The following is an 18513-nucleotide window of genomic DNA, read 5'->3' on the forward strand; positions in this document are numbered from 1 at the left end:
GCCTCCTACTCCTGTCCTTCAAGCAGAACGCCCTATCCATGTACCTAATCTGGCTATCCCCAACAACAACGTTTTTACCTTCCTTGGCGTCGTCCGTCGTGATGCTCCGAGTAGTCGACTCGCATTCGCCAGGTAGCATTACACCACTTGTAGAATTCGTCAAGACGTTCTCGATGGTCTTCGTTGGGGTTTCTAGGGATGTCTCACTCACGTCTGCCAATGCTTCTTTGGTGCTCGTTGTGGCATTCCCAGTAGAACACTCACATTCATCGGGTAGCACCGAGAATGGGTTGGAAGTTTCCACGGTAGTCTTCTGGTTTCTCGTTGTTTCTGCCTCTCCAACCGTTTTCTTGATCTTCAGCTTGGTTCCATGTTGCCCGGCCACTGACCAAGCTCCCCTCTTAACCTGGGGACTCACAACAGGAGGATTACTATGAATCCTCTTGTTCTCCTCCGTTAATCGCCGTATTTCCATCTTAGCAACTCTGAGCTCTTCTCTCAGCTGCTGGTAAAGTTGCTCTTGGCCTCCTGCAGTTCTGTGGTGGATTATACATCACTGCAATGACCACTTTGTGTTCCCCAGACTGAAGTGTACCTGCTATGTAGTCTCTTTCTCCCGTCTCATCTATTCCTTCCATTTTCTCGAATTTCCATCTGTTTTTTACGAGCAGAGCAACCCCACCTCCCCCCCTGCCCCTTCTATCTTTCCTCATGATCTGGTATCCTGGTGGGAAGATTGCATCTGTTATTGTCTCCGTGAGTTTTGTTTCTGTAACTGCTATGATGTCTGGGGACTTCTCATTGATTCTTTCTTGCCATTCCTCATGTTTATTCGTTAATCCATCTGCATTTGTGTACCAAACCTTCAACTTCTGTGTGTGTGTGTGACTCAACAATCAATATTTGCACCAATAACTCATTACAGTTGTGACCGGGTGTGGAAGTGTGAATTGCTCATTACTCTATAATTTGTTCATGATTGTAGCCATGTATAAACGTAAGTAACCATTCTTACAGAATTCATTACCTTTGTACCTAGTTCAGCTATCAAAACTTTGGGGGCCCAGTCCCTGGACCCATTACGTACCTCTGTAATCTGTAAATACCTTTGTAACTTGTCATGATTGTGACCAGACCTACCTGGAGTTCATTACCTTTGTAAATTGTGAGTTCATTACCTTTGTAAATTGTGAGTTCATTACCTCTGTAACTTGCTCAGCTATCAAAACTTTGGAGTCCAGTCCCTGGACCAATTATGTACCTCTGTAATCTTTTGACTACCGCCCACAGGATGGGTATGGGGTGCATAATAAACATATTAAACTAACTGTGGGCTCCGACTGAGGTGTATATACGGACTGTCTGTGGGTTCCGACTGAGGTGTATATATGGACTGTCTGTGGGCTCCGAATGAGGTGTATATATATGGACTGTCTGTGGGCTCTGACTGAGGTGTATATATATGGACTGTCTGTGGGCTCCGACTGAGGTGTATATATATGGACTGTCTGTGGGCTCCGACTGAGGTGTATATATATGGACTGTCTGTGGGCTCCGACTGAGGTGTATATATATGAACTGTCTGTGGGCTCCGACTGATGTGTATATATGGACTGTCTGTGGGTTCCGACTGAGGTTCAGAGAACCGACAAGTTGATAAAGTAGACACATGTCTAACACTTGGGTATCTGTATTCTGGTAGTGTGTCGCCAATGGTGATGTAATATGCATGGAGAAATTCCTTCACAAAGATACCTAAGTGTTGTACATGTGTCTGATTTATCACATAATGAGGAAGGACCCACATCCTGCCTTGATATTATGAAGATGGAAATGGTAATCGAACCCTAGACCACTTGGTTGTGAGCCAGGAAGGTTGTAGCTACTGGGATAGCCTGAGGGAACCTGGTAATCGAACCCTAGACCACTTGGTTGTGAGCCAGGAAGGTTGTAGCTACTGGGATAGCCTGAGGGGACCTGGTAATCGAACCCTAGACCACTTGGTTGTGAGCCAGGAAGGTTGTAGCTACTGGGATAGCCTGAGGGAACCTGGTAATCGAACCCTAGACCACTTGGTTGTGAGCCAGGAAGGTTGTAGCTACTGGGATAGCCTGAGGGGACCTGGTAATCAAACCCTAGACCACTTGGTTGTGAGCCAGGAAGGTTGTAGCTACTGGGATAGCCTGAGGGGACCTGGTAATCGAACCCTAGACCACTTGGTTGTGAGCCAGGAAGGTTGTAGCTACTGGGATAGCCTGAGGGGACCTGGTAATCGAACCCTAGACCACTTGGTTGTGAGCCAGGAAGGTTGTAGCTACTGGGATAGCCTGAGGGGACCTGGTAATCGAACCCTAGACCACTTGGTTGTGAGCCAGGAAGGTTGTAGCTACTGGGATAGCCTGAGGGGACCTGGTAATCGAACCCTAGACCACTTGGTTGTGAGCCAGGAAGGTTGTAGCTACTGGGATAGCCTGAGGGAACCTGGTAATCGAACCCTAGACCACTTGGTTGTGAGTCAGGAAGGTTGTAGCTACTGGGATAGCCTGAGGAGACCTGGTAATCGAACCCTAGACCACTTGGTTGTGAGCCAGGAAGGTTGTAGCTACTGGGATAGCCTGAGGGGACCTGGTAATCGAACCCTAGACCACTTGGTTGTGAGCCAGGAAGGTTGTAGCTACTGGGATAGCCTGAGGGGACCTGGTAATCGAACCCTAGACCACTTGGTTGTAAGCCAGGAAGACAGTACGTAAAAATAAGAACTTTAGAATGGAAGAACACTGCAGGAGGCCTACTGGTCTGGACTAGGCAGGCCCTCCTGGGATAGTCTGAGAGAAGACCTACCCTGATGCTGAGAGTAAAACCATGACCTGCTTCAGTGTAATGAGGACCTACCCTGATGCTGAGAGAGTAACCATGACCTGCTTCAGTGTAATGAGGACCTACCCTGATACTGAGAGAGTAACCATGACCTTCTTCAGTGTATTGAGGACCTACCCTAATACTGAGAGAGTAACCATGACCTGCTTCAGTGTATTGAGGACCTACCCTAATACTGAGAGAGTAACCATGACCTGCTTCAGTGTATTGAGGACCTACCCTAATACTGAGAGAGTAACCATGACCTGCTTCAGTGTATTGAGGACCTACCCTGATACTGAGAGAGTAACCATGACCTGCTTCAGTGTAATGAGGACCTACCCTGATACTGAGAGAGTAACCATGACCTGCTTCAGTGTACTGAGGACCTACCCTAATACTGAGAGAGTAACCATGACCTGCTTCAGTGTATTGAGGACCTACCCTGATACTGAGAGAGTAACCATGACCTGCTTCAGACAGTCTGATGAGGTAGGCTCCGCTGGTATTTATCCTGTTCAGTAGCATCTGCTCGGCCTGTATCCGGGAGATGTGGCCGAAGTACCAGCTGGAAATACAAGTTGTAGGTCAGTGACAGGTCACAGGTCGTTACTGGAGGACACACACACACACACACACAGAGGAGCCGTAACTCGACCCCTGCAACCACACACAGATAAGTACACTTACTCCTGACATTCCAAGGAGGAGGAAGAAGCGATGTAGGGGACAGGAATGTAACCTTCCTCTCCTGTACGTATCAGCCTCGCCAGCCACCATTCAGAATCTCTGAAACATAACAGCAATACTTTAATTATTATTATTATTATTATAATCAAGGGGGAAGCGCTAAACCCGGAGGATTATACAGCGCTGGGGGGGGGGGATGTGGAAGGCATTCAGGCTTAATTCGGGGAACTGGAGCACAGATCCAATTCCTTAAATCAAGAGCCCCTCACCAATATCAAGGAACCTTCCTTGAGGGGATATGACCTCAGAGCCAACAGCTGTACACCTTCCCTGGGCCCAGGAGCTGTAACAGTATAGGGGTAACAATAGATCCACTGTTACAGCTCCATGGCTCGGGGAGAGAGAGATTATTATTATTATTATAATCAAGGGGGAAGCGCTAAACCCGTAGGATTATACAGCGCCCAGGGGTGGGGGGATGTGGAAGGCATTCAGGCTTAATTCGGGGAACTGCAGCACAGATCCAATTCCCTAAATCAAGAGCCCCTCACCAACATCAAGGAACCTTCCATGGCTCGGGGAGAGAGAGAGAGAAGCAACACACCAGTGTTTCCTCTCATATCTTAGTGTTAAATAACACTAAGTGTTGACGCAACACATCCTGACGGTGTCCTTACGTAAGTCAAGTTGAAAGTAGGATTCTTTTTTTTTACCAGTGGAAAGCCGCAGGAAAATTTCTGGGCCTATAAACTCCCCCAAAAAGTCTCAGATTTGGATCACCATAGATAGGTTCACTTCGGCTTATCATAATCATGGGGGAGCGCTAAACCCGTAGGATTATACAGCTTATGTAAGGGGGGGGATGGAAGGTATTCAGATTCAGTTCAGGGAACCGGAGCACAGATCCAATTCCCTAGATCAAGAGCCCCTGACTAGCATCAAATCTCAGTAGTAGTACCAGTTCCAGTAACCAGTGTACCAGTAGATGACTCACTACCAACCGTCTCTGCGTGAATCACTGTCTGTATTCATATTGTTGCTGACCACAGCAGTATTCAAACACCCCCCTCACATATGGGTACTGGGGTTAGTCAGTCTTACGAGAGAGAGCAAGGAGGCAGGTCACGGCTGTTTGGCGCTTCCCACATTATCCGTAATATACGTACTTCCAGCCTACGTGAGTATTTCTTTACCCTATCCACGTGTTCGAACCCCACATGATAAATGGTGGCAGCGGTGTGGGAGCGTGGATTTAAGCTTTTTAAGGGTATTTCAAGACGTTAGAAGACTGTTTGTGAGTAGCCGGCGTGTCAAAGGTGAACCGTAGCTAGCCGCTTACCCTCACTCACTCACCTCCACCACTCCAGCCTGCAAGCCTGTTGCAGCCATTTTTCAAGCTTCCTGGCTTAGTTCGTGTGCTAATTGCTTCAATCTCCGAGGGGTTGACCCGGATTTTGCAATTAAGCCAGTCAGTAAGCCAGACTGTGGAAGTGAACGCCAGTCAGCCTATCATCCAGCCTGTCTCCTGTCATCCACCTGCTCCTTCATGCTGTGTGCATCGTTACCCGTCTTCCAGTCAGCCATTCTCGTGGGTTAAGCCAGTCAGCCAACCCAGCTTCTAACCCAGCTGAGAGAGAGAAGTAAGCCACGCAAGTTCCTCTGAAGTATTGTCTCATATATCGCTTTGTGCTCCCTGTTGGATGCTAAGAGTGAATTTCACCATTCCTGTGGCATAGAGTGGCTTATCAAGCCACCTTCGTGGGTAGTGAGTGGAGTGCGCGCCAGTGAGCGTCACTCCCACCACCACCCATCCACTCTACTCACACCACCAACGCCACCCACCTCATCTACCTGTGGTTGTTTGCACCCTTGTACCGGGTCCTAATACTGTTTTGGCTCACATAATTGGTCAAGATTGTAGCTGAGCGCCAACGATAAAGCCAGTTATGTGAGTTCACCGAGAAAGCGCATTTCTTCCGACAACAGTGAGTGTAGGAGGCGTCAGTCATCACCGCGCAGGACAACCTTCGACAACCTACCCTCATTACCAGTCATCCCGTCTACGACTCCAGACTTCAGTGATAATTTTCTGTTTAGAGACATTTTTCTTGCATTTAAAGACATTTGCGTGTGTGAGACATTTATAGTGAATTTCTTGTGTACTCTAAGCCTTGTGTTTTCAGTGTAGACTCAGTGTTTCTTTGACTCATTATTTTTTGCAATATTTTTCAGTGTTATTCGCTCATCTCATATTTTTTTATCTGTGTTTTTTTTATGCTACTCTCTGTCTGTAGTAAGTATTATTGTGTAGTGTACCAGTCAGTCACTCTGTGTGAAGTGATTCATTTTTTTATTGTATTCTTTCAGCATTGTATTCTCCAGTAATTGTCATTGTATTTCATGCAGTGATATTCACCCCAGTATACCAAATTATCCATTTATTTCTATGTGTACCTTTTTTCGTATGCCAGCAGTGTCTCATTCCTCTAATTTTTTCGCAGACTTGTGTACCATTATTTTTGCCAGCAAATTTTTGTCGTATCAGTCACAGCAAGATTTTGTTGTAAGAATATACTAAAATAATGAATACGTGATTAAGTGTTGTGTGCCCCGCCACTTGTAAGTGTTGTGTGCCCCACCACTTGTAAGTGTTGTGTTCCCCGCCACTTGTAAGTGTTATACTTCCCGTTTTGTTCCTTGTTTTATTTTTATTCATAATTTTTATATTTCTTTGAACAAATTCACTCTTGATGTAATTTCAATTACTTTTAACGTAAAGTGTTTTCTTTACTCTGTTTGAGTAAATTGTTTTGTCTAATTTACAATTAAGAGTTAAAGTGTTCAATCAGTTTTTCTTCATATTTTTATTTTATTATTTAACCTGAGTTTTCCCAGTGAGACTTTATTATTGCAGTGATTATTTCTACACCTTATTTTGTTGCACTTGTTCTGCAGTGAATTATTTTGTTGAACTTGTTCTGCAGTGAATTATTTTCTTTTATTGATATTTTTATGCATTATTATTCTCAGTTCATTATTGCATCTTGTTTTTCATTTTATTAATTTTCCTGATGTTGTCTTTGCATTATATTTTAATTTTGTTTATGCATTCTTAGAAAATATTTAAATTTCCCAGTTATCTCTCGTTGCATACAATTTAGTGATTTTATTTTATACTTTTTACATTGATTTAAAATTTTATTAATTAATTCCTTTATTAGCAAGAGTAAAGACAGCTCATTTTGCATTTAATTCAGTCTCCAGTAATATTTTTACTTGTATATTTCAATGTAATTTTTTTTTCTTGGCCAATAGTCCTTTACATTGAGTTGTCCTTCCTCTTGCAGTGTATCTTAGACATTTTTTTATTACTTCTGCAGAATTAGTTGCATCTCTTTTATTTCAATTTTAGCATTTTGTATCATTTTTATTGTTCATTATTTTTGCCTTATTTGTTCTCGTGCAACTTCTTTGCCATTATGTCTCACATACCGTCAAGTGATACTTTAGTGAATGTCGACACTCAGACCTCTCAGGCTACTGCTGCTGCTGTCATCAGTCCTCACAGTTCCTTAGCGACTGACAGACCGACCCAGACACTGAGATACTATAGTTATACTCGTGATTCCCTTGATGCGTTACCTTTATTCAATGGCCATGTACATAGTCTTGAAGCATGGTTTACTGCCATTCGTTCTCGTGCTAATGCTCTAGTTGAAGGTCCTCCTTCAGAGGAAAGTCTTATCAGACTTGCGAAAGAAGCTCTTCATCGGTCCCCTGCTGCTGTTCACGTTGTTGATCTCCTTGATATGCGTGACTTCAGGAATCTTACTAAGTGGTCACAATATGAGGAACTGATTCGTTCTTTCCTTGTACCAGTAAAAACAGCTGATCCATATGTCGTTCTTAGGGAACTAGTGAATGCTACACCCATGACTAATGAATCGTTGAGTGCCTTTGCTGTTAGATTAGACAAACTTTTATCATCATTTATCAATGCTGTCCAGTCCTCAGCTTTTGTCCCTGACGAGGTTAAACCATTCACAGAACCGTTTGCTAAAATAGCAGCTTTTGGAGCAATTAAAGAACTAATGCCACCTGCTTCCGTGTGTGCTTATGAGGCTAATCCTCCAACTGTGACGATGGAACCACTTACAGCCCTAAATCATGTACGTTCCTTGTGCCCCCAGGGTACTTTCCCATGTATCAAAAGTAATTTCACACCTATGCCTCAGTCTGCACCACCTCTTGTTTGCGCCACAGAGACAAATCGTGGTCGTCAACCATCTCAGAGATCACCAAGAACCAGTGTACAGAGTCGTTATAAACCTCGTAGTATTCATAGTACATTCAGTAACCATAGTCAGCGGACTTGTTACAACTGTGGTTTCCGTGGCCATATTGCAATTAATTGTCCTGATAGTTACCCTAAGAGACGTCGTACTGATGATGAGTACCAGTCACTGCCGTACTGTACTTATCATAGAATACATGGACATGACACATCTGAGTGCAATGCTCTCTACAACCTTCAGTACTCTAGGTCTTTCCGTGGCCGTTCCAACCGCAGAACCCGTAGAGGAAACAGATATCGTGGTTCTCAAAATAACCAGAACCAGGCTCAAATTCCAGAACCAGGCTCATTCTTCCAATTCGGGGGAATTCGAGCGCCCCAGTCAAACCGTCCCATGGTGACAGTAGGTGATAATGAGTACACCATTCCCGTTCACAATTCCTTTGAAGCCTTAAGCAGTCTCGAGAATGACAATCCTGCTGATGATGTTGCTTCACATGTCTCTGACATAGATGATTTTGGGGATGAAGTGGAACAAGTCTTTTCTGATGACAATCCACCTTTTTGTTTGCACATAACTTCCAATGCAACCATAGGCCCTATAGTGCAAGCATCTGTTCATAATGCGCCCGTTCATTTGTTCATGGACTCTGGTGCGCAAGTCAATATTATTAGGTCTAGTTTGTTTAAGGATAAGCAGTTACGACATGTCCTTCTCGTAGAACCGACTCATGTGTCCTCCCTTAGTGGAGTAGCTGGTTCTCACCTGCGTGTCCGAGGTCGGACTTCCCTAACTTTTTCTATCCAAGGTAGAGACTTCACTGCTTCCTTCCTTGTTGTCGACCAGATTACTTTCCCTGGTGACCTTCTACTGGGATTTGCTTCCATGCGAGACTTACGCATTGTGCTCGACCCGTACCGATGGCATGCCCAAATTGACGACTTGATCGTTCCATTCTGGGGTTACCAGCTTGGATCAGAAATCTGTCATACTGCTGCAGAGTATGATGTACGGATTAAGTCCTTACAAGCCAATGCATTCTCCAGTAGCGTACCCAAGCGGTCAGGCACTGGTAATTCTGTCACTCCCGTCTGTGTTCCACCTATACCTTCAGACTTGCAGGATAGTGTGTTGCCTCAAGTGTCCGAGGACACTCAGACTGCCTTGAGTGCACAACCTATCCTTGCAATGACTGCTAGTTCGAGTAGTAGTTTCTCCACAGGGGATGCCTTGTCAGAAAACGATTACTTGAAACTAGTAATGCCATCTCTTGTTGATGTCACATGCCGTCTGCAGAAAGACGTCTCTGTTGCGGCTAGTGCTCTCACTAGAGTGTCTGTAGTTGTTCCTAGTGTTCCAGATGGTGATAACGTCCTAGTTGACAGTGATTCCTGCAAAGTAAAAGGTCTATTTGTTGAACCATCCTTACATGTTGTAAGAGATAGTAAGATCCATTTCTTCCTAGCTAACACTTCTGGTCACAGTGTTCGTCTCAGAGCCAATACCAATCTTGTTGACCTTGTTCACTATCCTTACCCTGTTCAGGTAGAGGATGAGTTGTCACCTGACCAGTGGGTCGGTGCTATTTCTGCCGGGGAGACCTCATCCACTTCACTGGATCAATCTGTTCCACCAGTTGAGGAGAAAGACTTAGCTCCCACTGACTTCCCAGATGAAGTCAGGCGTTTGTTGACTCTGTTGAACAAACGTCGTAAAGCCATTGCCTTACCAGGTGAGAAGATGGGTATAACGAACTTATTGTCCCATCGTATTCCACTTGAACCTGGTACTAGACCTATCTACATACCTGCGTACAGAATGCCTCATTCACAAGTTGCTGTCGCAGAAGAATTGATCAATCAAATGCTTGATGATGGAGTTATTGCACCTAGCAATTCACCTTGGAATGCGCCCTTGATCCTAGTACCTAAGAAGGATGGTACTTGGCGCCCAGTAATTGACTTTAGGAAGTTAAATGCGAAAACTATTCCAGATCGCTTCCCACTTCCTGTACTGGGTGATCTTTTACGTAACATCGGAGATAACAAAGTCTTTTCAACCCTGGATTTGTTACAAGGGTTTTGGCAAGTCCCTCTTCACGAGGACAGCCAAGAGCTAACTGCATTCTCCACTCCTACAGGTCATTATCACTTCCTCCGTATGGCGTTTGGATTACGATCCTCCCCTATCACGTTCTCAAGGCTCATGACTAATATCTTTAGAGGTCTCATAGGTAATGCACTTATGGTGTACTTAGATGACGTAATCGTCATGTCTAAAGACGTGGATACACACTTGAAAAGACTTGATGTAGTACTTGGTAAGCTTGAAGAAGCCAATTTAAAGATCAAACTGTCTAAATGTCAATTTTTCAGATCAGAAATTAAGTTTCTTGGTCACGTAGTCACTCCTAGAGGGGTTACGACTGACCAAAGTAAAGTAACTGCAGTACTAAATTTTCCAACACCCAAAACTGCTGATGCCGTAAGATCCTTTGTGGGCTTAGCAGGTTTTTATAGATCTTTCATTGCCAATTTTTCTTCCATAGCTGCTCCTCTAACTGAGTTGCTTAAGAAAGATGCTCCTTTTGTTTGGACCTTCCGTCAAGAAAGAGCATTCCAAACTCTAAAAGAAAAGCTAACATCTGCTCCAATTTTGAAATTTCCAGATTTTTCTAAGCCCTTCTATCTGACAACTGATGCTAGTTCAATTGGCATAGGTGCCGTACTAGCTCAGAAGACCGATGGCAAGTACAACGCAGTTGCATTTGCTAGCCGAGTCCTTACGAAGGCTGAACGTAATTATACAGTAACTGAGCAAGAAGCTTTAGCAATAGTATGGTCTTTAAAGCACTTCCGAGACATTATTTATCAGTACTCTGTTCATGTCTTGACAGACCATGCTCCACTGATACCTTTATTCCAGAACAAACAACCTACTGGAAGGTTAGCCAGATGGACCTTGACTATCCAAGAGTTCAATCCCACCTTTGAACACTTACCTGGCAAGTCAAATGTAGTCGCAGATGCCTTATCGCGACATGTTAGTATAGTAACTGCAGACCCTCCATTTAGTGCTGAAGATGTAAAGAATGCTCAACGAACAGATCCCATGTGGTCTGGTGTGATTCGATTCCTGCTCCAGGAAGATCTTATTCTGACTGTGAAGCCACCAGCACCCATCAGTGACTTTGTCATGAACCAAGAATTACTGTATCGAACAGCCGAGTTGGGTACTCCTAGCAGAAGAGTATACCAGTTAGTAATTCCACAGTCACTAGTGAATGTAGCCTTACAGCTAGTTCACGATGTACCAGGTGTTGCACACCCTGGTATGGATCGTTCAGTAAAACAAGCCAGATTGAAATACTTTTGGCCTCGTATGGCAACTGATATTTCTGAGTATGTTAAGAAATGTAGTGTCTGCATGCAACATAAAGGTAATGCTAATGGTCCTAATCCAATCCAAGTATATCCAACCACTAGCGAACCTTGGGAAAGAGTTGCGCTAGATTTGTTAACTAATTTCCAATGTTCCCTCCAAGGCAACAAACATCTGTGTGTTATGGTAGACCATTTCACCAGATATTGTGAGTTAGTTCCTATTGCAGATAAGACTGCCGAGACAGTAGCTAAAGCGTTTAAAGAACGCATTATCTGCAGGCATACCACCCCTAAGTCCCTAGTAACAGATAATGGAGGTGAATTCTGTAATGAGATTCTTGAAAATTTGTGTACCTTGTACAAGATCTCTAAATCCACCATTGTTCCTCATCATCCTGCCAGCAATGGGTTAGCGGAACGAACCAATAAGAAAGTACTTGATGTCTTGAGAGCCACTATCAATCCCAACAGTGAAACTTGGGATGAAGTTATACCTGATGTGCAGTGTGCTATAAATTCTGCTTACAATGTTTCTATAGGTGACACTCCACATTATGCATTGTATGGTGTAGATAAACGTTTGCCTTATGAGTTGTTATATTCTAATCCGAAACCAAATTACAACCCTGATGATTTCATAGCAACTCGTACCAGCTTAGCTCAAAGTGTTTTTAGAAGAATCCGTGAAACACTTCATAAATCAACAGCAGAATTTACAAGAGTCGCAAACACTCGAGCAAAGCCATCCAAAATCAAAGTAGGTTCGAGAGTTATGCTGACTAATTTTAACAAAACGTCTGCAATGCCAAAGCTTGATCAAAAGTTTGTTGGTCCTTATCGAGTAGTTGAACATATCACTGGTAATAAGTATAAGGTTAGAGAAATTAGTACTGGTCAGTATAAAGAATCGCATTTAGATCATATGAAGTTAGTATGTGATGATAATGATGTTCCAACCCAGACTAATGTGACAGACTCTGACAATCCTCCTGATCCTGTACTCTCTTCCTCTGATACTCAGTCAGACGATCAACCTGAATGTCGTTATTCCCTACGTACACGACAGGTATTGAGAAATCCTCAAGTATCATTTGTAACTTCCAATTCAGATTTGCCTCAAATACAGCATGAGTTAGCCAATGCAACAGAGTTTGATCCTCCCAGAGATGACACCCATTCTGCATATGTCAATCTTACCCTAGCAGAGTTGGGGTTAAATGTAAATAACCTGTATAGATGAATAATTACAGTATCAACTTATCAGTATTCAAGAATTTTTTTTTGTGTTCACGTTCTCTCCGAATTCTGAGAGTTAACAGTCTAGATTTGAGTGCACCGAATCTGCCTTTCTGTTAAACACTCTTTCTTTGTATATATTCCTTCCTCAGAATCCGTAGATCACATGAATACAGATCGATCGATCAAATTTTTTTTTATCACTTCTATTGTGTAATCCCAACGTTGAGTTTCATTCGATGAGTTGTGCTATATTATACCTTGTATTGCATTACAGTTTCAGTTACGTAAGCTTCCATTCCAATGTTCTACTTATGTATGTTATAATGTTCAATTGTTGTGTACTTTGACATTGTATAGAATCAGCCCAAGCCGTATACCTGCCATCTCTAGTTTGTATTAGTTGTATGTCGGGACGACATACGTTAGCGTCGCCGAGCTCTCAGTAGTAGTACCAGTTCCAGTAACCAGTTACCAGTAACCAGTGTACCAGTAGATGACTCACTACCAACCGTCTCTGCGTGAATCACTGTCTGTATTCATATTGTTGCTGACCACAGCAGTATTCAAACACCCCCCTCACATATGGGTACTGGGGTTAGTCAGTCTTACGAGAGAGAGCAAGGAGGCAGGTCACGGCTGTTTGGCGCTTCCCACATTATCCGTAATATACGTACTTCCAGCCTACGTGAGTATCCACGTGTTCTTTACCCTATCCACGTGTTCGAACCCCACATGATAAGAACTTCGAGAGTATCACCCTTATTGAAGTTGAGTTCTGAAGGACCACGGGCCACGAAGGGGTACATACCCACGACCATGGGCAGCCTGGTGGTAGTGGGTACCAGCCTTTTATCATCAATACTTGGTGGTACTGGTGGGGCTACATCTGATGATGTACCTGGAGGATACCAGGTATTCTGTCAAGTTTTCCCTGGGTTAATGAGGTTTAAAGTCTATCTACTACACGAGGGTCATTAAGGTTAATGGGGTTTAAAGTCTATCTACTACACGAGGGTCATTAAGGTTAATGGGGTTTAAAGTCTATCTACTACACGAGGGTCATTAAGTTATACATGTACTTGTAGAAATAAAGATTATTATTATAAATATTTTATTAACGTGGGGTCACAACTTCTAATTACAGAAAACGGCTGTGATAAATTAAGGATAAACTAATATAAATTAACAGCAGTCCATCCACTTACTCTTGTCTTTAGTTTGATCTTCCTCCTCTTGCTTGGTAGAAGTCACCTCGTTGACTTTAGACTTGCGGGACTTCGACCATGCGTTCCCCATTGTATTTAAGGTACCAATGTACCTACCTAGTGGTTGTATATCATATAAAAGGAGAATATACATATATGGAGAGGTGGATATCATAATTCATGTGATGGGTAGGTTTATTTAGGCACAGGTACATATAAGTACAATTGTCGTATATAGTAACATATGTAATAATCGTGAAACGAGCGATGGAAGATGGAAAATAACCATGGGGGAGTTGAATGATAGTTCTAGGTCTTGTGTGTTGCAATCAACACGATCGAGTCAGTTCCTCTGAATAGATCTGCCTGGACTTCCTACTCATTTCTGCAATATTGCAGGCTCCTGATATATAGATTGTAACGTGAAAGGCCTAGAGCTATCATTCAACTACCCCTGTGGTTGCTTTGCATAGTAAGATGTGTTAATTACCCAGGATAAACCAAAAAATGTCAGTGACTTATTCCCATTGGGGTCCTAGATGTAAATTACAATATAAATCATTTGCATACTATATATAAAGTCCCTGGGTATGAGAATTTAGGAGAGCCTAAGTTAGCCTTATAACACACATCAGTCAACTAACACCCAGGCATCTCACTTATGTGTGGTTGCAGGGGTCGAGTCACAGCTCCTGGCCCCGCCTCTTCACTGATTGCTACTAGGTCCTCTGCCTGCTCCATAAGCTTTATCATACCTCTTCTTAAAGCTATGTATGGTTCCTGCCTCCACTACATCACTCTTCAGATTGCTCCACTTCCTGACAACTCTTTGACTGAAGAAATAGTTCCTAACATCCCTGTGACTATCATGAGTCTTCATCTCTGTAACATCCTGTCCCTATTCACCTTGTCAATTTCGCTCAGTATTTTATATGTTGTTATCATGTCTCCCCTATCCTCCGGTGCCATCAGGTCAATTTCCCTCTCATCGTCCAGTGCCATCAGGTCAATTTCCCTCTCATCGTCCAGTGCCATCAGGTCAATTTCCCTCTCATCGTCCAGTGCCATCAGGTCAATTTCCCTCTCATCGTCCAGTGCCATCAGGCCAATTTCCCTCTCATCGTCCAGTGCCATCAGGCCAATTTCCCTCTCATCGTCCAGTGCCATCAGGTCAATTTCCCTCTCATCGTCCAGTGCCATCAGGTCAATTTCCCTCTCATCGTCCAGTGCCATCAGGTCAATTTCCCTCTCATCGTCCAGTGCCATCAGGTCAATTTCCCTCTCCTCGTAGGACATAACCCACAGCTCTGGGACTAGTCTTGTTGTGAACTTTTGCACTTTCTCAAATTTCTTAACATTCTTGACCAGGTGTGGGCAACATACTCCAGTATAGGCCTGATATATACTGGACAGTGCTGGTGTGGCACTGTACTAGTACATCTACCTAGCTGACATCTAGCGCTGGTCAGCAGGACGGTGCTGCTGATCATAGGGAAGGTCTTCGTGTTCCTTGTAATTCCTAAATTTATTGTTTTTGACACCTCAAAGACTGTACATATAAAAAATCAATTAGTTATTGGTTCTTATTTTTAAGTCCTGATATAGGCTTAAGTTTACCCTAAATGCTCGCATACTAAGGGGCTTTCTGCAATCACATCTGAATGTCGCTCATCTTTGTACAAACATTGCATCATGATTATGATTATCAGTACCACTTTGTCCTGATAAGATTGGACACACTTAGTTTCTAGGTTCACTGAAGCCATCTCTCTCTTCCAGAGCCTCAGCGTGGTGATCCAGAGAAGGAATGCTTGCAGTATTCTGGGCTTGCAGCTGAAGGCTGAGGACCTCCACAATTAAAGTTAAATTCTCATATATTAGGTGTGTAAGGTCACCAACCATACCAGTGGAGCAAATAATGGAGCCAACAAGACTGGAAAATACAGATGATCCCATCTTCACTAATAATGATGACTTGGTATGAAATGTAACAGTATTAAAGACAATATACTCAGATCACAACATAATAGAAGTATATGCATGTATGTGCAGGGCTCCTGACCAGCGTAAGGTGATCAGTTATGAAGGAGCCTTCATCAAGTTCAACTTCAATAACAAACATACAGTGGGATCAAATTAACCATGTCTAAATGAAACAAGTTGGGAAATTATCCTAAACAACATGGATCCAAACTTCTGCTAGAATTAACTCTGTGGCACTTGAGGTATGCTCAAGACACATTCCTGTAAGAAAATGGAAGAGAAGATGTAAACTAGAGAGAGAGTGATGTTCCCTATACAGGTGAAGATGAAGAATCACAGAGCTGCTGAGACGGGCACTGGTTAGAGAAATAGAAAATATCAAACTGAAGCTTGAGGAACCTTACAGGAAACAAGAAACACAGGAAGAACTTAAAGCCATAAATGGAAATGGAAAAAACCCAAAAAAAACCAAAATATTTATTCTCCAATGCCAAATCTAAGGCAAAAACAACAACTAGTATCGGACGCCTGCTTAGACGAGATGGAACTTACACAGACGACACCAAAGAAATGAGTGAGATACTGAAGTCCTAATATGACTCAGTGCTCAGAGAGCCATTAATCAGACTAGGGGTCGACAATCTTAAATGATTTTTTTATGACTCAAAATTTGTTAATTAAAGAATCTCGTGAAATAATCCTAACCCACAGGATTTTGAAAAAGCAATAAATGACATGCCCAATGTACTATGCCCCAGGCCCAGACTCGTGGAACTCCGTGTTTATCAAGAACTGAAAGAAACTCCTTTCGTGTGCCTTAAATATTCTATGGAGAGAGAGCATGGACACGGGTCATCCCACAGTCACTAAAACAACAGACATAGCCCCACTCCACAAAGGTGGCAGTAAAGCAATTGCAAAGAATTACAGACCGATAGCACTAATGTCCCACATCATAAAAATCTTTGAAAGGGTTCTAAGAGGCAAGATTGCCAACCACTTGGATACCCAATAACTGTACAACCCAGGGCAGCCTCTCACAGCTACAGGACCATGATATGCTCTTGGATGGTCGCTCCTGCCTCTCACAACTATTGGACCACTACGACATGGTATTGGATGAACTGGAGAACAATCAAAATGCAGATGTAGCATACACAGACTTTGCGAAAGCCTTCAACAAGTGCGATCATGGTGTAATAGCACACAAAATACGTGATAAAGGAATAACACGAAAAGTTGGTAGATGGATCTATAACTTCCTAACAGACAGAACATGGAGTAATAGTAAACAGAACCAAGTCAGTGAAAAGCTTTCTTCCACAAGGTATGGTACTCGCTGCCAGTGTTCCAAAGGTACAGTACTCGTTGCCAGTGTTCCACAGGATACAGTACTCGCTGCCAGTGTTCCACAAGGTACAGAATTCGCTGCCAGTGTTCCACAAGGTACAGTACTCACTGCCAGTGTTCCACAGGGTACAGTACTCACTGCCAGTGCTCCACAAGGTACAGTACTCACTGCCAGTGTTCCACAAGGTACAGTACTCACTGCCGGTGTTCCACAAGGTACAGTACTCGCTCCCAACCAATCCTTTTCCTCATCCTATCTGACATAGACAGGTGTAAGCCACGGCACTGTGTCCTCCTTTGCTGATGATACGAGAATTTGTACGAGTGTCACCCATTGAAGACATGGCAAGTCTTCAAGCAGACATAAACCAAGTCTTTCAATTACCCTGCCATGGAAGACTCGAGGAAATAAAAACTGGATCTGAGTATAATCAAATTCCAACTGCACAACAGAGCGAAAAACTAATGTGAAGGACCTGGGAATAATAATGCCAAAGAGCCAAAGAATCTCACTTTCAAAGATCACAATAATGTATCTACCTCATCTGCTAGGAAAATGATAAAATGGATAATGAGAACCTTGAAAACTAGGGACACCAAGCCCATGATGATTCTCTTCAAATCACTTGCTCTCTCTAGGCTGGAATATTGCTGTACACTAACAGCCCCTGTCAAGGCAGGCAAAATTGCAGACCTTGAGAATATACAGAGAACAACCTTGGAATGTATAAGTACAATAAAACACCTAAATTAATGAGAACAGTTGAAGTCCCTTGATTTGTACTCCCTGGAATGCAGATGAGAAAGATACATGATAATATACACTTGGAAAATCCTAGAGGAACTAGTCCCAAACTTGCAAATGAAACTCACTCTCCACAAAAGCAAAAGACTTGGCAGGAGATACAACATTTTCTCAATGGAAAGCAGGGGTACCACTAGTACACTAAGAGACAACACAATAAATGTCAGGGCCCAAGACTATTCAACTGCCTTCCAGCATACATAAGGGGGATTACCAATAGACCCCTGGCTATTTTCAAGAAGGCACGGGACAGGCACCTAAAGTCAGTACCTGACCAGCCGGGCTGTGGTTCTTGAGTTGGTTTAAGTGCGGCCAGCAGTAACAACTTGGTTGATCAGGTTTTGATCCACCACATGGCCTGGTCATGGACTGTGCCACGGGGGAGTTGACCACCACAAACACCCTCCAGTTACACTGTACCAACAGTGGGTGGGAATGGGTAGTTCTGAGAGGTACCTACCTTGTGTGGGCCAGTAGAGCTTCTGCAGTGCTTCTCCACTTTTATGTAATGAATCACAAACTCCAGGAAAACTCACATTAAAATTAACGTACCATAACTTTTCCTAATGCTTGGTATTATTTTCTGGGCGTGAGATAACATGTTTTTCCTCACGACATAAGTCAATTATTACTATCACAATCATAATTAAGTGCTAAACACACGAGTAATTAACGCATGGAGTGTTAATGGTAGCCTGGGGTCGTAA

General features: G+C 43.2%; 1 protein-coding gene across 1 annotated transcript in view; it reads right to left on the reverse strand.

The window, feature by feature from the left end:
* LOC128703975 (tyrosine-protein kinase Fyn-like) overlaps positions 1-18513 on the reverse strand; it is a 50361-nt gene that overhangs the window by 29817 nt on the left and 2031 nt on the right. Inside the window, exons 2-5 of the mRNA XM_070104873.1 lie at positions 13669-13785; positions 13191-13361; positions 3547-3643; positions 3301-3424 (exon numbers count right to left, since the gene is read on the reverse strand). Coding sequence (XP_069960974.1) covers positions 3301-3424; positions 3547-3643; positions 13191-13361; positions 13669-13759 — 483 coding nt within the window. The 5' untranslated portion in view covers positions 13760-13785. The remainder of the gene's footprint in view (positions 1-3300; positions 3425-3546; positions 3644-13190; positions 13362-13668; positions 13786-18513) is intronic.

Source organism: Cherax quadricarinatus, chromosome 95 (genome assembly GCF_038502225.1).
Source record: "Cherax quadricarinatus isolate ZL_2023a chromosome 95, ASM3850222v1, whole genome shotgun sequence".
In the NCBI taxonomy this organism is placed as follows: domain Eukaryota; kingdom Metazoa; phylum Arthropoda; class Malacostraca; order Decapoda; family Parastacidae; genus Cherax; species Cherax quadricarinatus.